Source organism: Pomacea canaliculata, linkage group LG11 (assembly GCF_003073045.1).
Source record: "Pomacea canaliculata isolate SZHN2017 linkage group LG11, ASM307304v1, whole genome shotgun sequence".
NCBI classification, from domain to species: Eukaryota; Metazoa; Mollusca; class Gastropoda; order Architaenioglossa; family Ampullariidae; genus Pomacea; species Pomacea canaliculata.
Window position 1 is genome coordinate 12,471,478 of NC_037600.1, and position 21,077 is coordinate 12,492,554.

Consider the following 21,077-nt stretch of genomic DNA (forward strand, 5'->3'; position numbering starts at 1 on the left):
GCTGGTTCAACACTTTCTTAGACATCCTTTTATTATGACGAACTTCACCAACGACTGCTTTTTATTTTTAAATATTTTTTTTCACCAATGGTCGCTTTTTCGTTGTTTTTGTAGTAACTTCACGACGAAGAAAAAAGAACAATACATACATTTTTTTTCTGTATTTCTCTTTCGCGACGAAAATGATTTTGTTAATGAATAAGGCACAGTGAGAGACAGGATTTTTTTCTTTGTTTTTATTTCTGTCATCAACTGCACGGTGTTATTTTGTTTTTCGAGAAGTACCACTCTGGAGGCCAAATTTCTAGCTGCCATTCTTTTTAAAAAGGAATTATGTCTCTCTTTCATGTTTCTTTCTTCCTACTCTCTTAAGATGGGAAGGTGGTAAACCTCTTCCCTGTTTTAACCAAAACTGATCGCAATGTCCAGTACACGTGCATGCTGGTTCACACGACTCCAAGAAATTATAAAAGCGATTGAATCTACAGTTCTAAAATCCAGCACAAAAAAATACAACAAAAGCCACAAGTTCTTGAAGCTCACTCCGATACTTTTGTCTACTGTCTTTCGAGATCCACACGAAAACTCTTGGTCATTCTCCTCCTGCAGTTGAAAACCAAACATACATTCTTTATGCTATTATGAGTTGTACATGACATGCGGAATATTGAGAGAAGCGGATCTACATTTGCATGTCCGTCACTAGCGCGTCCGGTGACGAGAGGTGCCTCTGTACAGTGTCATGGAACACAACAATAATCAACAATCTAAACAAATAAAAGTCCTAAAAATACTCAACCAAGAAAAAAAAGTCACAACCATCAGTTAGACCAAAATATTTATGCTTCAATTTGACATATTTTTTCACTTAATTTTTTTGTTTAATTGTAGCTTACAATTTAAATTTTTGGGGTCTCATTCGATTGGATGTTTCGTGTCACGTGCAGCTTGTTCGTTGCTGGGGTTACAGAAAAGGATTGTGAAATGATTATTATAGGTTTTTGTGTTTTCTAATGTGTGTGTGTGTGATCAAAGAACAAAACAGCAGCAAGTAAAAGTTCAGATTACATGTACATCATGCAATATGCAGATTTCACGAAAAACACAAGATCGCGAGTGTCCAGCCACTGACGGAACGGTGGCGCCCTCTCGGTGATAGGCTTCGTGCTTGAGACAGTGTGCTGAGAATCATTTCAAAGAAGATAATCTACTCCATCATATCTACCCTACGTGGTCGTATGTGTTAATTAGAGCAGCTTAGCCGTGAGTCTAAAAATCCAGAGAGAAAAAGTAGAATTGTGAAGTTTAGGAGGGAGGGTTGGGACAGGGAGACTTGGTGACATCAGTTTTGTTTTCACGACTGCTCGACAAAGCGCATAGTCAGCTGCGCCTTCTCCTGCAAAACAAATAATATCAGCATTAGAATGTTCTGCAAAAGGCATTCTTGCTGAAAATATGTCTGGTTAGAATAATAAAAGGGAAGAATGAGAATCGCACACATACACACACCAACACAACCATACACACAAATACACACATAAACACTCTCTCTCTCTCATACACACAGGGGAGGAAAATAGAGAGAAGGGATAAGAAGGGAAATAGAGAGAAATAGGGAAATAGAGAGAAGGGATAAGAAGCCGGAGGAGAGGGAGGAGGACTCACCTGGCCAGTTTGATCACGCAGTGTGAAGACGCCGTTTCCGGTACCGAAGGAGAAGAAGTCAGCGATCATTTCACTCTTGTCGGACTTGACGGCCTTGGCTCCCTTGGCCCATATCTACAGGTGAACATATACAAGATGACAATCTCCACGTATAACTGCTATACGCTATCAATAGCCTCATTATTTAAAGATTTGTGTGGTTTAAAAAAATCAAGTATGCATTGCAGATGTTTAACGCTCATTTTTATGTAGAAAACTTTTAACATCCCTGAACAAGCAAACCAATGCAAAAGCCTGAAACACACGCTGATGAGGTGATGACCAGTGAGCAGCCTACCCTTGTGACGTCACAGAAATTAAGCTTCTGATCTTTTATCTAAAACGAGAACTGTTATGTTATTGTATCTAAATATCACTTGTTTGACAATAATTTTGTAATCGGGTTAGGTCGTGGTGCTGACAGACATTCAGTCAGCTGCCAGCTCTTGTTCCACTCACCGTGAAGGCTCCCTTAGGCTCCAGTTCAAAGTCCGGTAGGGCGACTTTAAACGTCACCTTGCCGTTCACTTCCTTTTCAATGCTCCAGCCATCCAAATTTTGGCTCTGAGACAAACAAGTATTTCGACTATTCAGTATTTCCATCCTGTTACACAAGCTGCATCATTTATGTCCAGCAGCCTCATCATTTACATCGGAACCTTATGCAATGAGACTTCCAACGACAAAGTAATGACATCTTGTTACACCTGTCTTTGGTGTTCCTATTGTGCTTCTTCTCTTTGTTTTATTTAAATATCTCAGTCTCTCTGACAATAACATATTTATCAGTTTCACCTGGACACACACACATACACGAGTTAAAAGATAAAGGTCTTCACCTAAACATTTTTAGGTCGTTGAGGTGTTAAAGACCATATATTTTTTTTCGGGGCTAGATTTTTTTGTCCATACACACACATGCATTGCTTTTTTTCTTTTTATAAATTTTTCATATTTTTCATGTAATTTTTCCTCACCTTAGCGCGTGCTCCAGAACTGGTGTTTTCTATGACAATATTACTGCCTGATTGCTCGACTGATCGAATAGTACAGGGTCCCTTGGCTTGCCTCTGAATTGTTAGCCTTCCGGTTGAAGAGCTCATGCCTGTTAGAAAGAGCAAAGAGGTGCATAACATCACGGGAAAATAATCTACTTCCATAACGAGAAAATGAACACGACTTAGACACGAAACCTCCCCTCACTCCATCCCCCTAAAAAAATTGTCGAGGTCTAAATCGAACACATAGCATGCAGACAACAACAAAGGGGCCCATAAATCTACTTAGCTTGTATGACTCCTCTTCCTTCATCCTATGAGCTTCATTTCTTTTCTTCTTTCCATTTTTATTTACCAGCCTTCGAATGGAAAACTCGTTTTGTGCTGACTGTCAAAGAAGCGGTTAGTGGCAAATTTGCAGATAGGAGGAGAAGTGAGGAAGAATAATGAGCGATAAACGAAAACAGATATTCATGCTTTCTTAAACAAAAAAGAAAAAAAATGAAAAAAGGCATTTATACACAGTGCAAAGTTCTTGACCCCTTTACCAGTCTTACACCCAACACACACAAACAGAAAAAAAGAGATTAGGATTAAAAACTTTACAAGCAAAAGATACAGGAATGGATGAAAACGGTGTGTTTCCAAAGAATGAGGGAGCTGGCCTACATCTACCTATACTTGACATGGAGTCGACGAGGCAACAAGTACATAAGATTGACGAATGTTTTTACAAGTTACAATGTGTTTTACTTTCTACCTCAGTCTTGAACTTGGATTAAAAATAAAACACCCTGAGATAGCTGTGTATTATTAACCTAACAAGAAAAGATTAAATATAATAATTCATGTTAAGTCTGTCACACACCTGGTACTGACCAATAAAAAAAACGATTAAGGTCTCTGCCGACATACTTTCTGTATAACATCCTTTCACTGAAATGAGATTAAATCTCGGTTGACTAGGGGAACGGGTTCATCACTATGCATCCTATTCAACTCTATCGTACCGTGTCCGCCGGGCCTTAGTGAAACATCTCCAGAGTACAATAGACGCAGCCAGCAAGATGTTCACAGTGAACAAGGGCACAGCTAGGAAACTGTTCACAGCGAACAAGGACACTTTCTCTACGGTCTAGCGGTCTCTTTGAAAATTCAGAGAAAGGTCCATGATCCCCCTCGTCCTTGCTTTGTTTGTTTATTACTCCTGTAAACCCTGCCGACAGCTATAAGGGTTAAAGGTGGGAGGACAGAGGCAGTGCAGTGTGACGAGTAGTTATCTTCTGGAGGAAGGAAACACAACCGTGAGTCTTCAACATATCTAGACTGCTCAACTAACTGAAAAATCCTCGACCATGGCCCTCGTAGGTCAAAGCTCACATACAATGTCAATCAAAAGACTGAACACTCTGCTTGTCTACCCCCCTTACTCCTTTTTTTCCGAAATGTCGAAGCAGCTGGTACAATCGAATTGGTTTCGGATTAACAACATCTACTTAGTGGTTATTGACTTTTGCATACTGCCAAAAAAAAAAAAAAAAAAAAATCTAGGCAATAATGTTATTTCCACAGCGAGGGAGTGTCTGAGGGAAGTAGGGGGCTTGAGGGGTAATGGACAACTAATACCCAGGTGACTGATCATTAAACTGCTGCAACTACCAGCATGCCTCGTCCTCGTGTGTTCTGTTTGACCTCCTCTAACCTCCTTGGTTCATGTTACAGTCTATCAAGAACATTTTTAAACCATGGAGCCACACCTTAGTCAAAAGTGCACTTCCATTACCACTCTGTGTCTATTTACTAAACGTGGTTTTTTTTTTCCCCCCAAAACAGCCAACAGCGCTGGGTTCAAACCTCATCAACACTTTCTGCTTCATCCTAAACCCTCGACCCTGTGTACTTCTGCTTGTCCGCTACATTTAATGTTTACACCGGCCACGTCTCCCTGAACAAATTAAGAAAAAAAAGAAAAAAAACAAAGAACACGTGACCGCAATGGCAGCAGCTACTGACTCAACAAGAATGGAGGAACAAGATTTAGTTTCTACTGAAAACAAATACCTGCATAAATGTGATCATAGTCACGAGTGTCTAAATGTCATTAACGTCGCGCGCTTTTAAGAAAAATAAAACACCCTCCAGAATATCAAATTCTTCATTTTCAGTCATCCATGATAGTGCGCCATGCATCTAGTTTCATGTCAAACTGTCGGCGGATCAAAACTAATTTGATGGATTATTGCCGTGGATGTACACCAATATATCACCTGGGCTTCCGGGGACAGGTATAAAAAAATGACTAATCATAGTTTGGCAGAAAAAATGTTTAAATGCTGAAAATGTTATCGTTTAGGCTCGATCGAAAGTCACAGTCGTTCTCATCCTTGATAAAATTACATCAACAACAAAACCTCCCTAATTACTCCTCTCCTCGTGTAGAGTATGAAAAGCATTAAAAGACCCGACATAAAAATCTTACAATTAAAAAATGCCACAAAACCCGCATTTATATTATTTTTCTACTGTTTTCTTCTTTGAGAAATGAGCAAAAAAAAAAAAAAACCATCTCGTTTGTGACATTTTAAAAATGCAAGTCAACAATCACACGAACACAAACACAAAAAAGCTATCTGTAATGTTTAGACTGTCATCTATGATCAACTCAGTATGTACAGTAATGAAACTTGACTCCAAAGGACAATTCAGCAACTCACACGACCCTCGAATGAGGTCAGGAGAGGTCAGCACGCAAGTATTGTTGGCTAAACTACTCTAAGTAACATCTTGCAGTGGGCGTGGGAGGGGATCAGAAGTGAATAAGTCACAGGCACTTGATACCCTTTGGAAGACCTGATCAAATGTTTACTAGCAACGACTCTTTCGTCTCCTCCAAGTGCACTTTCTCTGTCCTCCGGGGGATCCGTGCAGGGTGGGGACAGGGGACGGTGAGGGGAGTGAGGGGAGTGAGGGGTGAGGCGGTGGCTGAGACGTCAACAAGCGGATCTTGTTCAGGGGACATCCTCCTCCACTCCACTCCCCCTTTCGGCCATGTTTAGCTTCTCCCGAGGAGTGTCCTCAAACCCTTTATTTTTATTTTGTCTGTCGCTCTTGCCTAATGGACCAATAGGCTTGCAGTGATGCATTTCCAACTCCGTTTTGCAGCCATAGTTTCGCATCCAAATTTCGGCGTGGTCACACCTTGATGGTTTCAGCTGGCAAACTTTATCACCTTTGTCGGTCGACGGTTTGTTGATGTTTATTTTTATTTTCATTTTGGCTGTTGGCAAGGCATCATCTACTTTGTTTTCGCGAACCCATTGTTTGTCTCGTACTCTAGCCTTTCCGTGTACATTTTTTTGAATCTTTAAATACACACAAAACCTGGGCTCACGTTTCCAATGTGAAGTTCCAATCCAAGTTTATCATTTTTGCTCTTAACAAAACCGCACACATGTTAACATTTATCATAATGAATGTTCTTTTGAAAAAAAACTGCATTTAAAATCATTTTTGTAAAGAAACCATGACAAATTTTTAACAGTTTTAAAATACATCTGAGTTCTGCTTTCTAACAGTTATTTTGGATGGTGAAGTAAAAATTAGTTACGGTGTTGTTTGTTTGTTTGTTCAATGCCGGTAGCGCGTGTTTCAGAAAAGAAAACAAACACGTGCACACGCACTTGTACACACACAAAAGTACTAGTACGCTAGAACTCAGTGTGCTAACCTGATGGTTCACATTATTTCACATTCTAGAAATAAAAATTGTGCTCTTTGCTGTTGTTAACAGTTTACTCAACTGTTTTAGTATGCAAATGTTGTCAAAAACCTATCAACAATATGAGAAATGTTAGGAACAATTGATAAAAAATGAAATGTTGAACGGTCACGGCAATTTCTTTACAAACAAGACCTGGCTGAAACAAATTTCGAACATTGTAAACCCAGGGTCTTAAGAGCACACCTTGCTATACTCGTTCGAGCGTACTTGTTTCTCTTCACAACACAAGCAGAAGTACAAGAGGTGCAGAGAGTTGATACTATAATGCAGAACAATCATCCTTCTTATTAAATCATCTGACAGCCCTGCTATCTAGAGTTTGTAAACCACCTTTGGCTTCACAACAAAGCAGCTACCCGTGTATTATGTACACCAAAGCTGTTAAGGGAGGGACGAAACAAACCTAAGGTACAAACTCTTAAAATGTTGGCAAACACCCGGCATCCACAATTTTTGTAAATGACAAATTTAATATTAAAAAAAATAGACTTTACTATATTTCGTAAATATTACCGGTAGAAAAAATTTAAATTTTAAAGTTAAAGTTACACTGAGAGTCATTAAGATGTAGCATTCGTTAAAAAAATATTTGATCACCTGACTTAAAGTCTTAAAATTCTTTGACAAGCCACCGTTAGAAAGCCGTGTGCACAAATAATCTTTAACAAAAAAATCTGAGTGTCTCAATATTTGTGATTGAATTATTCAATAAAATAAGAAAATTAAAAAACATTAAAGAATATAAAATTTAAAATAATAATTATAACAATAGAAATGGTCAATATTTGAGAACCAGAACTATCAGGGAATTTTTGCCATTAAGATTATTTCTTGATAAACCTTTCACACCATAGACAAAGGTGGGGTTTAGGAAATTAATTGCCGCTGGGAGGGTAATGGGAAGGGAAAAGGAAGAATAAATAAATTGTGAGGGGGGTGGAGGAGAATGAAAGATGTGCACAGAGACAAAAATCCGCTGAAGTGTTGTACACTTATCAACATTAGGACAAGAAGATTCGGGAGTTCTTTTTCTCAAATTTTATTCAGTATACCTTTTGCGAAGAAGCAAAAGAAAAAAAAGTATCTGAACATAATCTCGCTCTCAGTATTCGTGGTATACGGAACTACGGCAGAATCCAGAGACAGTAATTAATGTTTAGAACTGTGCATCATAACACTGATGTTTACTATGACACACTGGCCGACATCCAGGGCTTCAAAAGCGGAATAAGATTCGACACAAAACGAATTTCTTTTGAAAGCGTATAAAAACACTTTTTAGCACCTATGGTAAGCAAGTAAATATTGCGCTCAATATATATATAGTTTACATAACTAGAAAGCTTTATGGGAAAACAGTTCAAACAGATCACAACTAGATAGGCTTAGATATGCGAGAGTTCGTAGCCAGTTGCAAATATAAAACAAACCACGATTAAAAAAAATAATAATAATTTTTGGTTTAAAAAAAAAAACTTTCGTACTTCTTGTAAAGACATACACGGCTCCGCAACCAGCAAGACAAACACCAACAGCCTATGTCTGAAGCACAACCTTGCGGATATAACCCTCAAAGGGAGAGAAGTCATATAAGGGTAGTTAAAAAAAAAAAAAGAAGAAGAAGCACTCCACCAGCAGCTGAAAGAGTTCTGCCCCCCACATCCTATCTGAGAGTTGCAGCACATAGTGGTCACACCCGCACCCCTGGATAGTGAGAGAGTGAGCGAAGACCGACAAAAAGGTTAATACGACATCACAGGCTGAATTGTGTTGAGTTTACAGATGAGAGGAAATCATGTGAATTCTGGTATTTGAAAAAGTGATTTTTTTGGGGGGGAAATGGTTTAGGGGGAAGACATACTGGAATGTGAAGAAGGAGGAATGTGGAGAATGCGAGCGTCGAAAAGGTCTTCGAAATACTGTGACATACTTATCTTTGCTGGGGATGTTGTTGCAGGTTGCTTTTTGTTTGCTGGTGACAACAGCTCTCGATGTGAACGATTTGAAAGTAAGTTTAAATGTTGAGCGTGAATCTTTTATGGCCTGAGAAGGTGGAAGGGTGGGAGAGGCTTGAAGGTTGGGAGAAAAAGTTGAAATAGAAAAGAAGCTAACCGAACCAACGTCTTAAAAAAAAAAATAATCTCAGACAAAACGTGATCTCTCTCCTAGGACCCACTTGGGAGGAGAATTTCGTTGAATGTGATCCGCAAAATATGCAAAAAAAAAAAAAAAAAAAAAAAAATCACAAAACTTTCAGGGAGATCACGGCTGTTGGAAATTCAATAACTTTTTTTTAAAAAGTTGCTTCCACTCTTTTTTTCCTCACCATTTTTGTACCGTTACTCCTATCTCGACTTATTAAAACCTCTCTCACCCTTTCCAGTGTTCATCACAAAGGTCAAAAGAGCATAAAGCGTGAAGAAAGTATAAGTTGCACGGTTAAAAAAAGTTCCGGATTTGCATCACAGAGAGGCTGGCGTCTTCTACTGCGCATGCGCGCCCAGCTCTGCTCAGCCCGCCACTTCCGCAAGGGGAGAGCAACTGGACGGGAAGATGAGCATACTAACTGGATTGCTGGATCATATCAGCCAGGCTGGCGGCTCCGCTGCCTCGGGTGCCGATCGTCTGCTCTACCAGCTGTCTCAGGCCAGTCCTGCAGGACACAAGAAAAGAAAAAAAATGCTTAGTGCTTACTCGGCAACAACAACAACAACAACAACAACAACAACAACAATTATTGTAAGTTCGGAAGAGTAGAAGGTTAAGTTTTAATACAATCACGTGATTTTGTACTTGTACAGGCTAAATAGTTGGAGATTTTTTGGAATTCGAATATTACGGACAATCAGAAATGGAAGAGAGAGAGAGAGAAAAAAAACTTTTTTCAAATAATAAACATAGAAAGCTAAAAAGAGTAACACGTATGTAATATGTTTCTTTTCTAACCAGGGAAACAACAAGAAAACTGAAAGTATACAAACAGAAACTAGTTGATTCAAATAAGGAAATAAAATTGAAAGAAAGGACAGGCAGAGGCGAAAAATGAGAAACAGACAAATTTTGAAACTTTACTTGAGGAGCTAAATAAAATAATAAAAAAAAATACAGCGATGCAATAAGGACGAGAAATATTCCATGTCAAGGGAGGGAAGTCAGAAGTATGAGTTAGGATGTCGGGGAGGGTGCAAAGAAAGATAAAAAAAAAGGGGGCCAAAATAAATTTGAAAAAAAAACAACAACACACCAACTCTTCTTTAAGATTAGCAAAGAAAGGGTGGGTGAGGGGTGTGGAAATCTAGGAAAAGAAAGATAACGGTTAAAGCGTGCTGATAAGTTCAAAAAATGGAAAGTGCGATCGGGTGGAATTGAGTAGAAAGATGGGAAATCAGAGATGTTTTAAAGAACATTAAAAGAAAAAAATGTAATAACATTTACGATGGTATAGTATAAACATTTGAGAACAGATGCAGATGACAGAGAAGAACTCGAAATAAAAACAGAAAAGGACAGAGGAAAGGCTGGACTTGAACAGTTCCCCATTTTGTACAATCAACTCGGCAAGGGTACGCAGTACCAACAACTCTACGGCAAGATAGGATAACTGAGATCTTAACAACTACAGGAAGAGCAACTCTGGCAGGTCCTGACCTGTTCTCCTCGCCCTCCAGCAGCTTCTTGTAGCAGCTGATCTCGAGTTCCAGGGACATCTTGCAGTCCATGAGTTCGCGAAGGCTGGCCATGAGAGCCTCGATCTGCATGTTGAGCTCGTCCAGTCTGCGGGCGTTCTCCGTCCTCTCGCGGTCCAGCTCCAGCTGCAGTTCGCTCAGCTGTGCCATGTAGCTGTCACGCTCAGACCGTGTCTTCGACAGCTGCAACCACGATAAAGGGGATATAAGCATTATGACAGCAAGAGAAGATAACAGGTAATGGAGATAACACTTCAACAGCGATTCCTCCAAGATATTTCAATCCATCTTTCCAACAAAAAAGTAGAAAACACACCCCACCCTCCACACACGCACCAAAAAACAAACAAAACAAACAAATATGTAAAAAGAAGGGAAAAGCTAACAAAAATAAAAGAAAAACAGAAAAAAAGTAAACAAAGAAAGGAAGAAAAATAAAAAAAGGGAGAATAAGAAATTTAAAAGAAATATTTTAAAGCAAAAAGGAAACAGAAATAAAAAATAATTAAAAAAACAAAGAAGCCAATATAAAAACAAAGAAATGAACAAATGAAAAGGGACAAACTAGAAAATAAAAAATAAAGTAGAAAAAGAAGCAGGAAGAGTGACACTAAAACAAAACAACTCAAAAAAATACTCAAATAATTCTATGAACAAGATCTGATTACCTCAGCGTTCAGTTCGGCAATGGTGGCCTTCAGTTTGCCCAACTCGTCCTTCAAACGCTTCACTTCCTCCTTGGAGTGCGCCAACTCGAAGTTCTCTCTGGCATTGCCAGAACGCAGTTGATTCATCTGCAACAGAACAAGCAAGAAAAGGCACAAATTAAAAAAAAAGAACAAAATGAAGCAAATTTATTATCTACATTCTGTGCTATAAATCAAGGGGAGATATTTTGTATTAAGAATTTAAAAAATAAATTTAAGGGGGCAGAAGATAAAATTCGAAAAATTTCTAGATAGGAATTTTCGTACAAAGATATTCCATTGAATTTTAAGTTCAAGCTTCAAAATTAAGAAAAAAAAAGCCCTCATGAAAAGAAAGTTTGGATGAAAGATAATTCTATATCAGGAGACAGTTTTTTTTTGTGTGTGTGGTCCAATTCTTTGAACATGCTGTCATCCCTGTATGCATGCATCCCTAAATGTTCAAAGAATTTGACAAAAAATTCTGTCTTCCCTGCATGCAAGCAGTAGACTCGTCTATGACCTACCTGGGCGGCATATTTGGCTTCGATGTCCATGGTCATGGCGGCCAGCTGTTGTCATACTCCTGCTGAATATCTCGCACGCATCTGGCGATTTCACCTTTGTAGAAAGCCTCCAAGTCCTTGCCATTGACGGTGACGGGTGGTAGCTCTTGAACCTGCACCTGTAACATCGAATCCAGCAGTATAACACAGGTGTAATATCCAGCAGTATAATACTGCAGGACTGCAGGGACATTACGCAGTCAGGTTTACATCAGGAATTTAAGTAACGCATCACTAGTACCCGGGGTGTAAAAAAAATCTTGAAAACAGCAACTTTCGAGGAACTCATGGCTCAATTTATTTAAGGGACTTTTCCAGCTTTTTTTTCATTCTTTATATTAAAATGTTAATAATTTTCACAGGCTCAGCACTCCACAGTGATTAATTTTATGTACGGAAAATATTACGATTTTACATACAACAGATTTCTGGATACAAGGTGGAATTGTTTCGAGGGATGGAGAGGATGAAGGACTGTGAATGTATTGCATCGTACAATTTTAAATAAAAAAGACCAACCTTGTCCAGAAGATCCCTAAGGAATTCGATCTCTTCTGCCTTGGCCTGAGCGTCAACTTCGTGTTCAATGTGGGCACATGTCTCAGCATCCAGGTCCTGTGGAGACAATATTCATTATGAATAATTTGTAAATCATCAACATGGGCAGATAATCTATAATCACGTATAAAACAGGTTGAACAGAATTGAACCCTAGAAATAATCACCAGGATCAGGCAAAACGGGAATCAAATAAAAGACACTAAGTCAGGAAAACACTATCTTGAGTTTTACGAATTATCTAGGAAAAAATTAAAAAGGAAAGTGATAAGGGAAAGACAAGTCAAAATTACGATTTATATTAATTTGTAGATTTCTTGAAACATTTTTTTTTTTTTTAGAAAATGGCTTTCTAGTACACATGAATATAGACTACAACATGCATCAGCAAAATATGTGTACTCACAGCGCGCAAGCGGGCATTGTCTTCCTTCAACCTGGCCAAGAGGTCACGGTACTTGCCGACCTCGTCTTCAAGGGACGCTATCCTCAGTCGCAGCGTGGCTGTCTCCCCTTCGTAGTCACCGATCTGGTTATTGAGCTGATCGATCTTTTTGATGTAGTCCTTCGACTGGTTCTCATATGTGTTGATCCTGTAATCAATATATTTTATAAATATTTGGTCATGATATGAAGACTGTCCATGAATTTTTTTTTAAAATCCAGAAATTTTAGATTAATTAAAAATGTTTTGTGTATGAAGCATTGCGACATGATCTCATCTTCCTTTTCATCTCGGACCTTTGTAGATATTAATGTCGATACTGTACATACACATCTGATTTATCTGAATATTTGTCATATCTCTACATCTGCTGTGTCTATATTTGTATTATATATAAGCCTGTAGCTGGGAGTCTAGTGGGATATCCGCTCGTCCTTTTATCTTTAATATTTATTGTCTGTCATATTCGTTTTAAGTTTATATTACCTTTATCTACACATCAACGATTATTATACACCCCTTAAAACTCCAGAAAGCCGTTAAACTTCTCCATTTTCAAGGTACAAGAGACTAAGGACACAATGAGACCGGCATTGTACCCCTCGAAGCCATCCGATGACGGTGGCCGCAGATGTTGATGTTATTGACGGGACGACTGCTCGATGTCAGACCCTTAGGCTACTACAACGACAACGGAATGGGCTCAATCGGAAAATATGGTCATTGAGAAATGATCTCTCATTACACTGTTTGAATTTGCATCGTCCTCACATCGTTATCATGTAGTCGGCAAGATAACGCAGGCGAGTTTCACGATGAGCCACAAGGGATTAGAATAGAAAGACAACCAGAAAGTCCAACGGTCTTTACCATTGTGAAAGGATAAAGGCATTAGTGCAGTGAACCCTCATTTCTTGACAGGTTCTTTTTAGAATAATGTCTTCTTTCAACACATTGGATTACTATTTTCTCCACAGGTTTTCAAGAAGTATTTGGGATCTTTCTCGCCTGGCTTAGCCAGATGACGAAGACTACAAGACCAAACAGCTTCTGAACAGGCGACCAAAACCAAGAGCAGGGTTGCATTGGCGTGATTATCCCTTGTCTCCTCATAAAAATGCACGCAGAAGCCTTTCATCCTGTGATATAGATATACAGGCGATTTTTTGAATCTATCAAGTGGAGCTTACCACACGTCATGATGTAAGAGGAAAGTTTGGACAGAACGCTGAAAGACATTTTGAACACTGGACAAGTGTGAAGAAAAGCTTGACAACTTGGCCAAAATTACTCTCATGTTTTCTCACTCAAAAAATAAAACCTGAAGTGTAGAGGTCGGTGTGTAGTGCCGTTTAATTAAAAGTCTCCCTCCTGGTAGGGGACCCGTTGTTAAATTGCTTCACGTGACAGCCGTAGTCCACTACATTAAAAACTGCCGCAGCTACCAGAGTGTTGTGGTCTAGCCAGGCCTCAACAGCCCGCCATCACCAGCAACCCTCCAAGTTGTCCGATGGACTATTAACCGCAGCCACGCGTGACAAATTATTCTTGTGCTTCGCTGCATAACCGTGGGTGCGCTGACGGATAGAAGGACAGGCAGGTAGACAGACATACAGAGAGAAATATTCAGACTCATTGCTGGAAAGTCAGACCAGGGTAGACAGACTGAAATGCAGTGAGAAGGACAAGCCATCCAACAGACAGACCGCAGAATATTTGTATTCATGTGTGAGAAATTGGGGATACAATAACCGATATGTCCATAAAATAAACAAGCAAAAAAAAAAAAAAAAAAAAAAAAAAAAACAACAACAACAAAAAAAAAAAAAGAAAAAAACAAAAACAAACAAACTGAAAGTCAGAGGCAGAAGGACAGAGATTGGTGTTGAAAATGTGATCAAGCCAGAATACAGAGCACACTGTTAATATCGCATGAGCTTCTGGAATGCTTACAGGAAGAAGGTTAGCTGGAATATTTCTTACTTTTTTGACGTAATACTTATTAGTGTAAACTGTAATCAAACACATGTATACCTCCTGCTATTTAGTTCAGTGTTGCATATTCTGTATACTTCACGTTCCTAGTGACTAAGACCTTTCTTTGAGTGCGCGGACATGAGTTCCTCCCTCTCCCCACCCATGCACCCACAATAAAATGCTGACCCCAGGGGGCAGTCCTTGACCCTGGAGGTCAATCAATACTGTCTGGTATTGAGCGTGCACACGATGCTTGTCATGCCATTCCACTGTTTTCACACTGGGTCTCTCTGACCTTTCCTGTTGCTGCGCTAGGTTGCCCCCTGGCCAGCCACTGCCGCCAGCACTCTGGGCACTCATCCCCTTCCCCTTCTCTTCAGCATTTATCCCCAGCTACCAACATTCCCCCCATCAAGACAGCTTAAATGTCAGTAATGAGCTCTCTCAAAGAAACATCAGGTACCATGGCAACGAGAAAAATGTATCGACTGATTCATAAAAATAAAAGTTAACGACAGATCGGTTGACGTAGAAACTGTCGGTGAAGTAGCTTTTCTAGAGGATGGTGTGTGTGAGTTTTCATACAAGGAGGATTTAGAAGATGCAAGCATCCCCTCCCTAACCCCAACCTACTTCTCTCCCGCAATAAAATTCTCACATGGCTGACATAAAACAGATTTATCCTCTAGCAATATTCAACTCCCAGCCTAGATGTTGGTGTCACAGCCAAGCACTTTCAAATTCATCTTGCAACAATTCCCCGGATGTTAGTGACGTTTACTGCAAAGACCACGACCCTCCTCGCAAAGCCTGTCTGCGGTATAGCATCCTGCACTGAGTACCCGGATGAAGTGCAATCATTATTATTAATGTTCATTATTCCACTGAGAATATCAATCAGCTGCAATGGTCCACAGGTCAACAGGTGTCTTCTATAAAAGACATGAAGTATTATTTTCAGTAAATAACAGCAAATTACAATTAGACGATCTTGTCAAAGGCTTCTACCTCAGAGCAACTCAATTTGACGCCGACTGTGGCTTCTTCAAATTGGAAATTAGTAAGTACACCACAAGGCATGATTCCAGAAATGTATAATATAAAATTTTAACATTAATTTTAAGCGAGAATTTACACTTCAGCGTTGTTGACAACGAGTTTGCCAGATGGAGGCAGAGGCTGGAGGCTGGTTTTCCCCAACAAAACATTACACGTCGACGAAAATATTTCTACTTAATGACAGACAAGATATTTGCTATTCCCACATATGACCAAAACTAAATAATACTGCATTATTAATATTCTTTCCCGTCCTTCTCCTGTCTGCTCCGACCATTGAAGTGACTCTCCATTTCTGAACTTCAGATCACGTGATCTCTATCAATTAAATGGAATAGGACTCTGTCAGCCCGTCGGAAGCAGAACGAACCTTTCACATCAAATACTTGCCTCGCGGCAAAGTGGAAATGGATCGTTTGCGAGTCCAACCGTGTTATTTTTTATATTTATAGTTACGTGACCGCACGAGCCTGCGGTGCAGCGGCGCGGAACGTCGCCATATCGCTGTCACCGCCAGCGCCCCCTACCGACTGTGATAGGCCGTTGGCAGGCAGATGCTGCGATGCGTTAAAAATGATGGGAGAAAAATATTTTTCGAAAATTCTGTTCGTGAGAATATTTTCCAAGGATCGCTGAAAACCTAAACAAGAGGCGGGGGTGGGATAATGACTTGATTGCTTAATTGTGAACAGACACCGGACCGTTCACTTCATCAACCTTCACTATCTTCAAAAAAAAAAAAAAAAAATAATGCTTTGCTTGCACAAGCCAAGAGTTCAGGCATGTATCCTCCCCACACCCTCTCCTTCGTTCATTTCTAGTGTCTGGGGAAAACCAGGTACACCTTGACAGGAGCTGTTCACTGACGACAAGCAAAAATCAAAGATGCAAAATAAAGGCAAACATTGGGGATAAAATAAAAACACACACACACACGAGTAGATCAATAGCCTTATAAGCGCCTACTAAGCAATGTATCACCAATCACATTTGTCTCAGATCGATGTAACGGTTTTATCTCGGACTTCAAAGCCCGAACGCGCGGTCATGCTAAGAACCTCAGCTTCTCATCTTCCTCTTTCTCATCTAACCCCTCCCAGAAATAGAGAAGGATGTGCATACAAGGTTGAGAGTAAGTGTGTGTATGTTTGGGGTGGGTTGAGGGTTGGAGGGGGGACACAGCTATGACATTGCGTCACCTTGCTGTTCAAAATGGCGGCCGACTCCATCTCGACCACCCTGACCAGCAATTTATTGCTCTCTGTCACAGCATGTAAGTGCCTGCGAGCGCGCGTGCGTGGGTGCAATCAAAAGCACGACCAGCCAAGATTAATGGAAAATAAAGTTTAGCCGACACGTATCTGTTTGCCCTCGGCGCCACCATCCAGAGGGGGAGAGTGTGGAGGGTAGGGGGCACCGGGGGGTAGGGTTGTGTCTATATAGACACGAGCTGTCGAGTGATTGGCTGTGTTGGGCGTCGAGTGACACAGCTTGTAAACATGTTCCACGATGTGTGTGTGGGTGGGTGTGAGAGGGAGAGAGAGAGACCTTTTGGTTAAATGTTACATACTCCATGGCTAAACCTTCACGAAGATAATTGCTGTTGTGTTGAAAATATCTTGTGGTTGGACGGGGGTTTAGGGGGTTAATCTGCTGCAGCACACTGACCCGCCAGGTGTGTGAATATCCACACAAGACACAGCTGACTCCAGGGGGGAGGATAATGTCAACAAGTGGTTCACCGTGTGTGTCAGTCACAAGTACCAACGCCTGTCCCAGTCATAAAGTTCGCTTGTACTCCCAGGTATGGCAACCCCACCATGCCACCTTTCTCATTTTATATTTCTTCTTCCTTTTTTTTTAAACAAGTATATTCTACACCTCATCTCTATTGTTTATTATTATATATAGTCAGTCAAGTTCTGGAAATGGCCTAGAAGTTGATGTCCTCTTCTGACAAAAGAATCCCCACGTTTGCGCGACAATAACAACAGGTGGCGCCAGCAGACATTTTCCATCTTCATCTTCTAGCCACGTGTCACTGAAGCTGAGGAGGTCAATCGATGACAAGCTGACCCAGATCGTCTGTTATCTGCAGATGTCATGGTTACCTTCACAACATCGGAGACTTCTCTAGTTTTTGTTGTTGTTTTTAATCTGCAACTTATGTACACTTCCTAAAAACCAACACTTGGGCAATGAACCGCTAGAGTCGTGTGTGACCTGGCAGCTCTCGGTGAAGGAGACGACCGTTGCAAGGTGAAAGCTATCTGTCCTGAGTGCCTGTAATGGAGTTCTCAAATAACAGCCATGCTTGATAAATAATTTATGTGTGTAGTATGCCTCAGAAGTGTTCTCTACCCACCTACCCCTGGTAGACCTTGAGGGTAAGGTCGTGTGTATTGTCAATGTGTCGTCTTCTGTTCGTTACATTCTGCACGTTCCTGTGTTCGTATGTGTTAGTGCACACCTGTGCACGTGCGTGTATGAGGATGTATGTGCGTGTAGGTAACATGTTGGTGAGGAGAAGGAAGTCTACTTGTGTTAATGTTTACTCATGTGTTTGTGTGTGAGACTAAAACAAAATAAACTGCCGACCACTAAAACTATTTCCATTCTAAAAGCTATCCCGAAGGTACACGCCAGGTAGGTTAGAGCCAGGTACACAGTCTGCACACCTTCATTACACCCCATCACCTCGCAGCGCCTCAACCCTGAGCTAACAAATGCAACACCGTTGCGCCCTTGTTAGAGGGGGTGGGGTGGGTAGGCGGATGGGTAAGGTGGGGGGAAGGGTCGTGTTCACAGGAGGCCCGGCAGCCTGTCCTAAATATCCGCCACGCCCTGCCGTGAGCTGTGAGCGAGACAGGACAGTATCCTGACGTGTTTTTCGACCTTGGGTGGAGGGGTAGGGTTGGGGGAGTGGGCGACACTTGCGGACAGACGGCAAACACAGTTGCATTTGTCTTGACGATGAAACACAGAACCTCTTTCCTTGTCAGCTAAAAAAAAAAAAAATACTGAACTGTCTTTCCATCTGCACGTTCGACCAGCCCTGGATTCGAACTGTAAGGTGTGAGCGGGCATCGCTGGGTTTTTCTCATTTCACAAACTAATAAATTTGCTTGTTGCTCTGCATACTAGCTCTTGTGACCTGTGACCTACGTCGTTTCTTATTAGACTGTAATATTTGATAATAAATTATTTGAGACTGCAAAATTTTGGCGACAAAAATTCACGCAGATAACATCCGTCTATTAGCTGTCAATGCATTCCCACTATCCTCGTTCAAAGAAGAAGAAAAAAGACGATCTATTTAAAGCGGGGATCGAACCTGACTGCCAGTCACCCGTCGTCATGGAATGCGAGTCGTCAAGACCATAATCAGGAAAGATGGGCGGGGCTTGTGCGCACGAGCTCGACCCGACACTTTCCATATCTGGGCCCAAAGTGCTTTTCCGTGGCCGGGTCGCCGACGAGGCTCATGGCCGTGGGTGTCGGCTCAGTCCCGGCGACAAAACTTGCCAGACGGGTAGCCGGTGGCCTGGTTCTATAGGGGTGCCTTTGTACTCCCACACTCGAGACTCCGGTAGGCAAACTGCAGATTTTGTTCCCCTCCCCTCCCCCTCTCAAGTGTTTTTCTGCACCCGTCAGCTCTCCCCCCATGATCACACAGGAACTGATGACGCATGCAAAAAATGCGGATCGGGAATCATGAATGTTATCAAGCATGAACCTTTAACCTCCCTGCTCCCATACATTCCCCACTCCCCTCCCGTTCATCCACCTCCACTCTGCGCACCGGCTGTTGAGCTCATGAACAGTGAACGGCGTTATGACAGCTTGTCACACCTGAGAGAGGGATGAGCAGTTTGAGAGAGAATTTTCACCGGCGACATTTTCATCGAGAGGCTGTGCGCCCTGCCTTGCTGCTTGTTGGTTAGCTGGCAGGATTGTATTACGATTATTATTATTACTGCGCCGGTAAAAATGGGCGTGGCACTTTCGAGAGTATAGTCCCTACCTCTGGAGGAGAACCAGGAATCGAGCTCTGCAAACATTTTTCTCAACTGACCTCCCTAGCACACAGTAAAATTATGGACCGTTTGTTAAACTCAATTATTGAATGAAGTTCGTCTAGAAAGTTATTTATAGAAACATAACGTATTTCGTCACAACTCTACTTACTTTTTGTTGGTATATATATATATGGTTTGTACGTTTTTATACTGACCAATCACCGGTTACATAATAAAATTTAGTGACATGAAGGTTGTGTACACCACCGGAGTACTGCAGTGACGTACAGAGTGAGAAACGTAACGATAGACTCACGTGAGGCATACACACGTCACCGGTGACGACAGACTTCAAATGACGTACTGACTTAACGCGACGTACCGAGAAAGGACAGACTCCAAGTGGGGAGCTGACTTCAGGTAAGAGAGAGAGAAAGAAGGTAGACTGGAAGTGACGTTCACGCATTCAAAGAAGGCACGACACCGATGATCGGCGACACTGGTTATTAATATGCTACATCAGCAAAACGTGGAGTGACGTCCAGAAAAGACGTCCAAGGACGTGGGGAAGGGGGAGAATCGAAATGTACGTCACTATTGACGTGTTGGACACCGGAAGTAAACCACATGGACGTTTTGAACCAGAAAAAAATGGGTCTAGCGGTACTCACAGTTCCTTGAGGGCTCGGATTTCGTCCTGCATGCCCGCTAGACGGCCCTCGTTGACACCCTTCTCGGTGGACATCTGCTTGAGCAGCTCTCGGCACTGGTTTAACTCCCCTTCGTACATGTCCCGGATGGGTTTCCAGTCCTCTTGTTTGCGGTTTCGCAGGGCCTCGTTCTCGGCCTCCAGGCGCTTGTTCTGGGCCTCGAGGAAGCGGACCTTCTCGATGTAGGAGGCCAGACGCTCGTTCAGACCCTGCATCTCCCGCTTTTCCTTCTCGCGGTTGCCACGGAAGTCGGAGATGCCGGCGTTGGACATCTTGGAGTAGACGCTAGGGTCAAAGAAGCCCGAGCCGGACAGGCGGGAGACGGAGGTAGACACATTGTAAAGACTGGTCCTTGACTTGGGAACGACAGTGGAACGGTTCAGGAGTACCGTTTTCTGGTGGGTCTTGGGAAGGTATTCGTCCGTCATCTTGCGATTTGGAGAGATTGAAGAGAGCGCAAGAAACTAAACCCCTTTTTTGAGGGAAAGGTTGAAGTAGATGGCTGCTGTCGGCGACGACGAGACCACCACTGATGCTGCAACAACCGGTCGCAACGACGACGAAGCAAGAGAGAAGGAGGTGCGGCTGTGTGTGCGAGCGCGGAGGACAGACCGAGGAGACTGCGTGCGACCGACAGCAAAGAGGACGCTAGGCACTTCGCCTATGGCCTGACGCCGGTTTCGATCGCAGCTTATATATGACGGAAGCGCGAAAAGCATCATGGGCACGCCGGCCGGCTTCGCGTCCTCAGCGTGGGTGTGCGCATGCGTGGACTGTAGGTCGTCGGGGCCCGTGTCGAAGCATGAACGAATTTGTCACTTGCCTAAGACCTTTTTTTCGTCCCTCTCTCTCTCTCGTGTAGTACCCGAAACCTTGTAGGGCAAGTCT

The 21,077-nt window shown here is 41.8% G+C and overlaps 1 protein-coding gene across 1 annotated transcript; it reads right to left on the reverse strand.

The window, feature by feature from the left end:
• Positions 1-1,351: 1,351 nt before the first annotated feature.
• Positions 1,352-20,870, reverse strand: LOC112574890 (retrograde protein of 51 kDa-like). Its single transcript, XM_025256248.1, is given in 12 exon segments — positions 1,352-1,396; positions 1,666-1,779; positions 2,164-2,268; positions 2,682-2,809; positions 9,051-9,136; positions 10,132-10,352; positions 10,838-10,963; positions 11,383-11,429; positions 11,432-11,540; positions 11,941-12,036; positions 12,386-12,572; positions 20,151-20,870. Coding segments are annotated over 12 exon segments (1,728 nt in total). The 5' UTR covers positions 20,618-20,870; the 3' UTR covers positions 1,352-1,354.
• Positions 20,871-21,077: the final 207 nt, after the last annotated feature.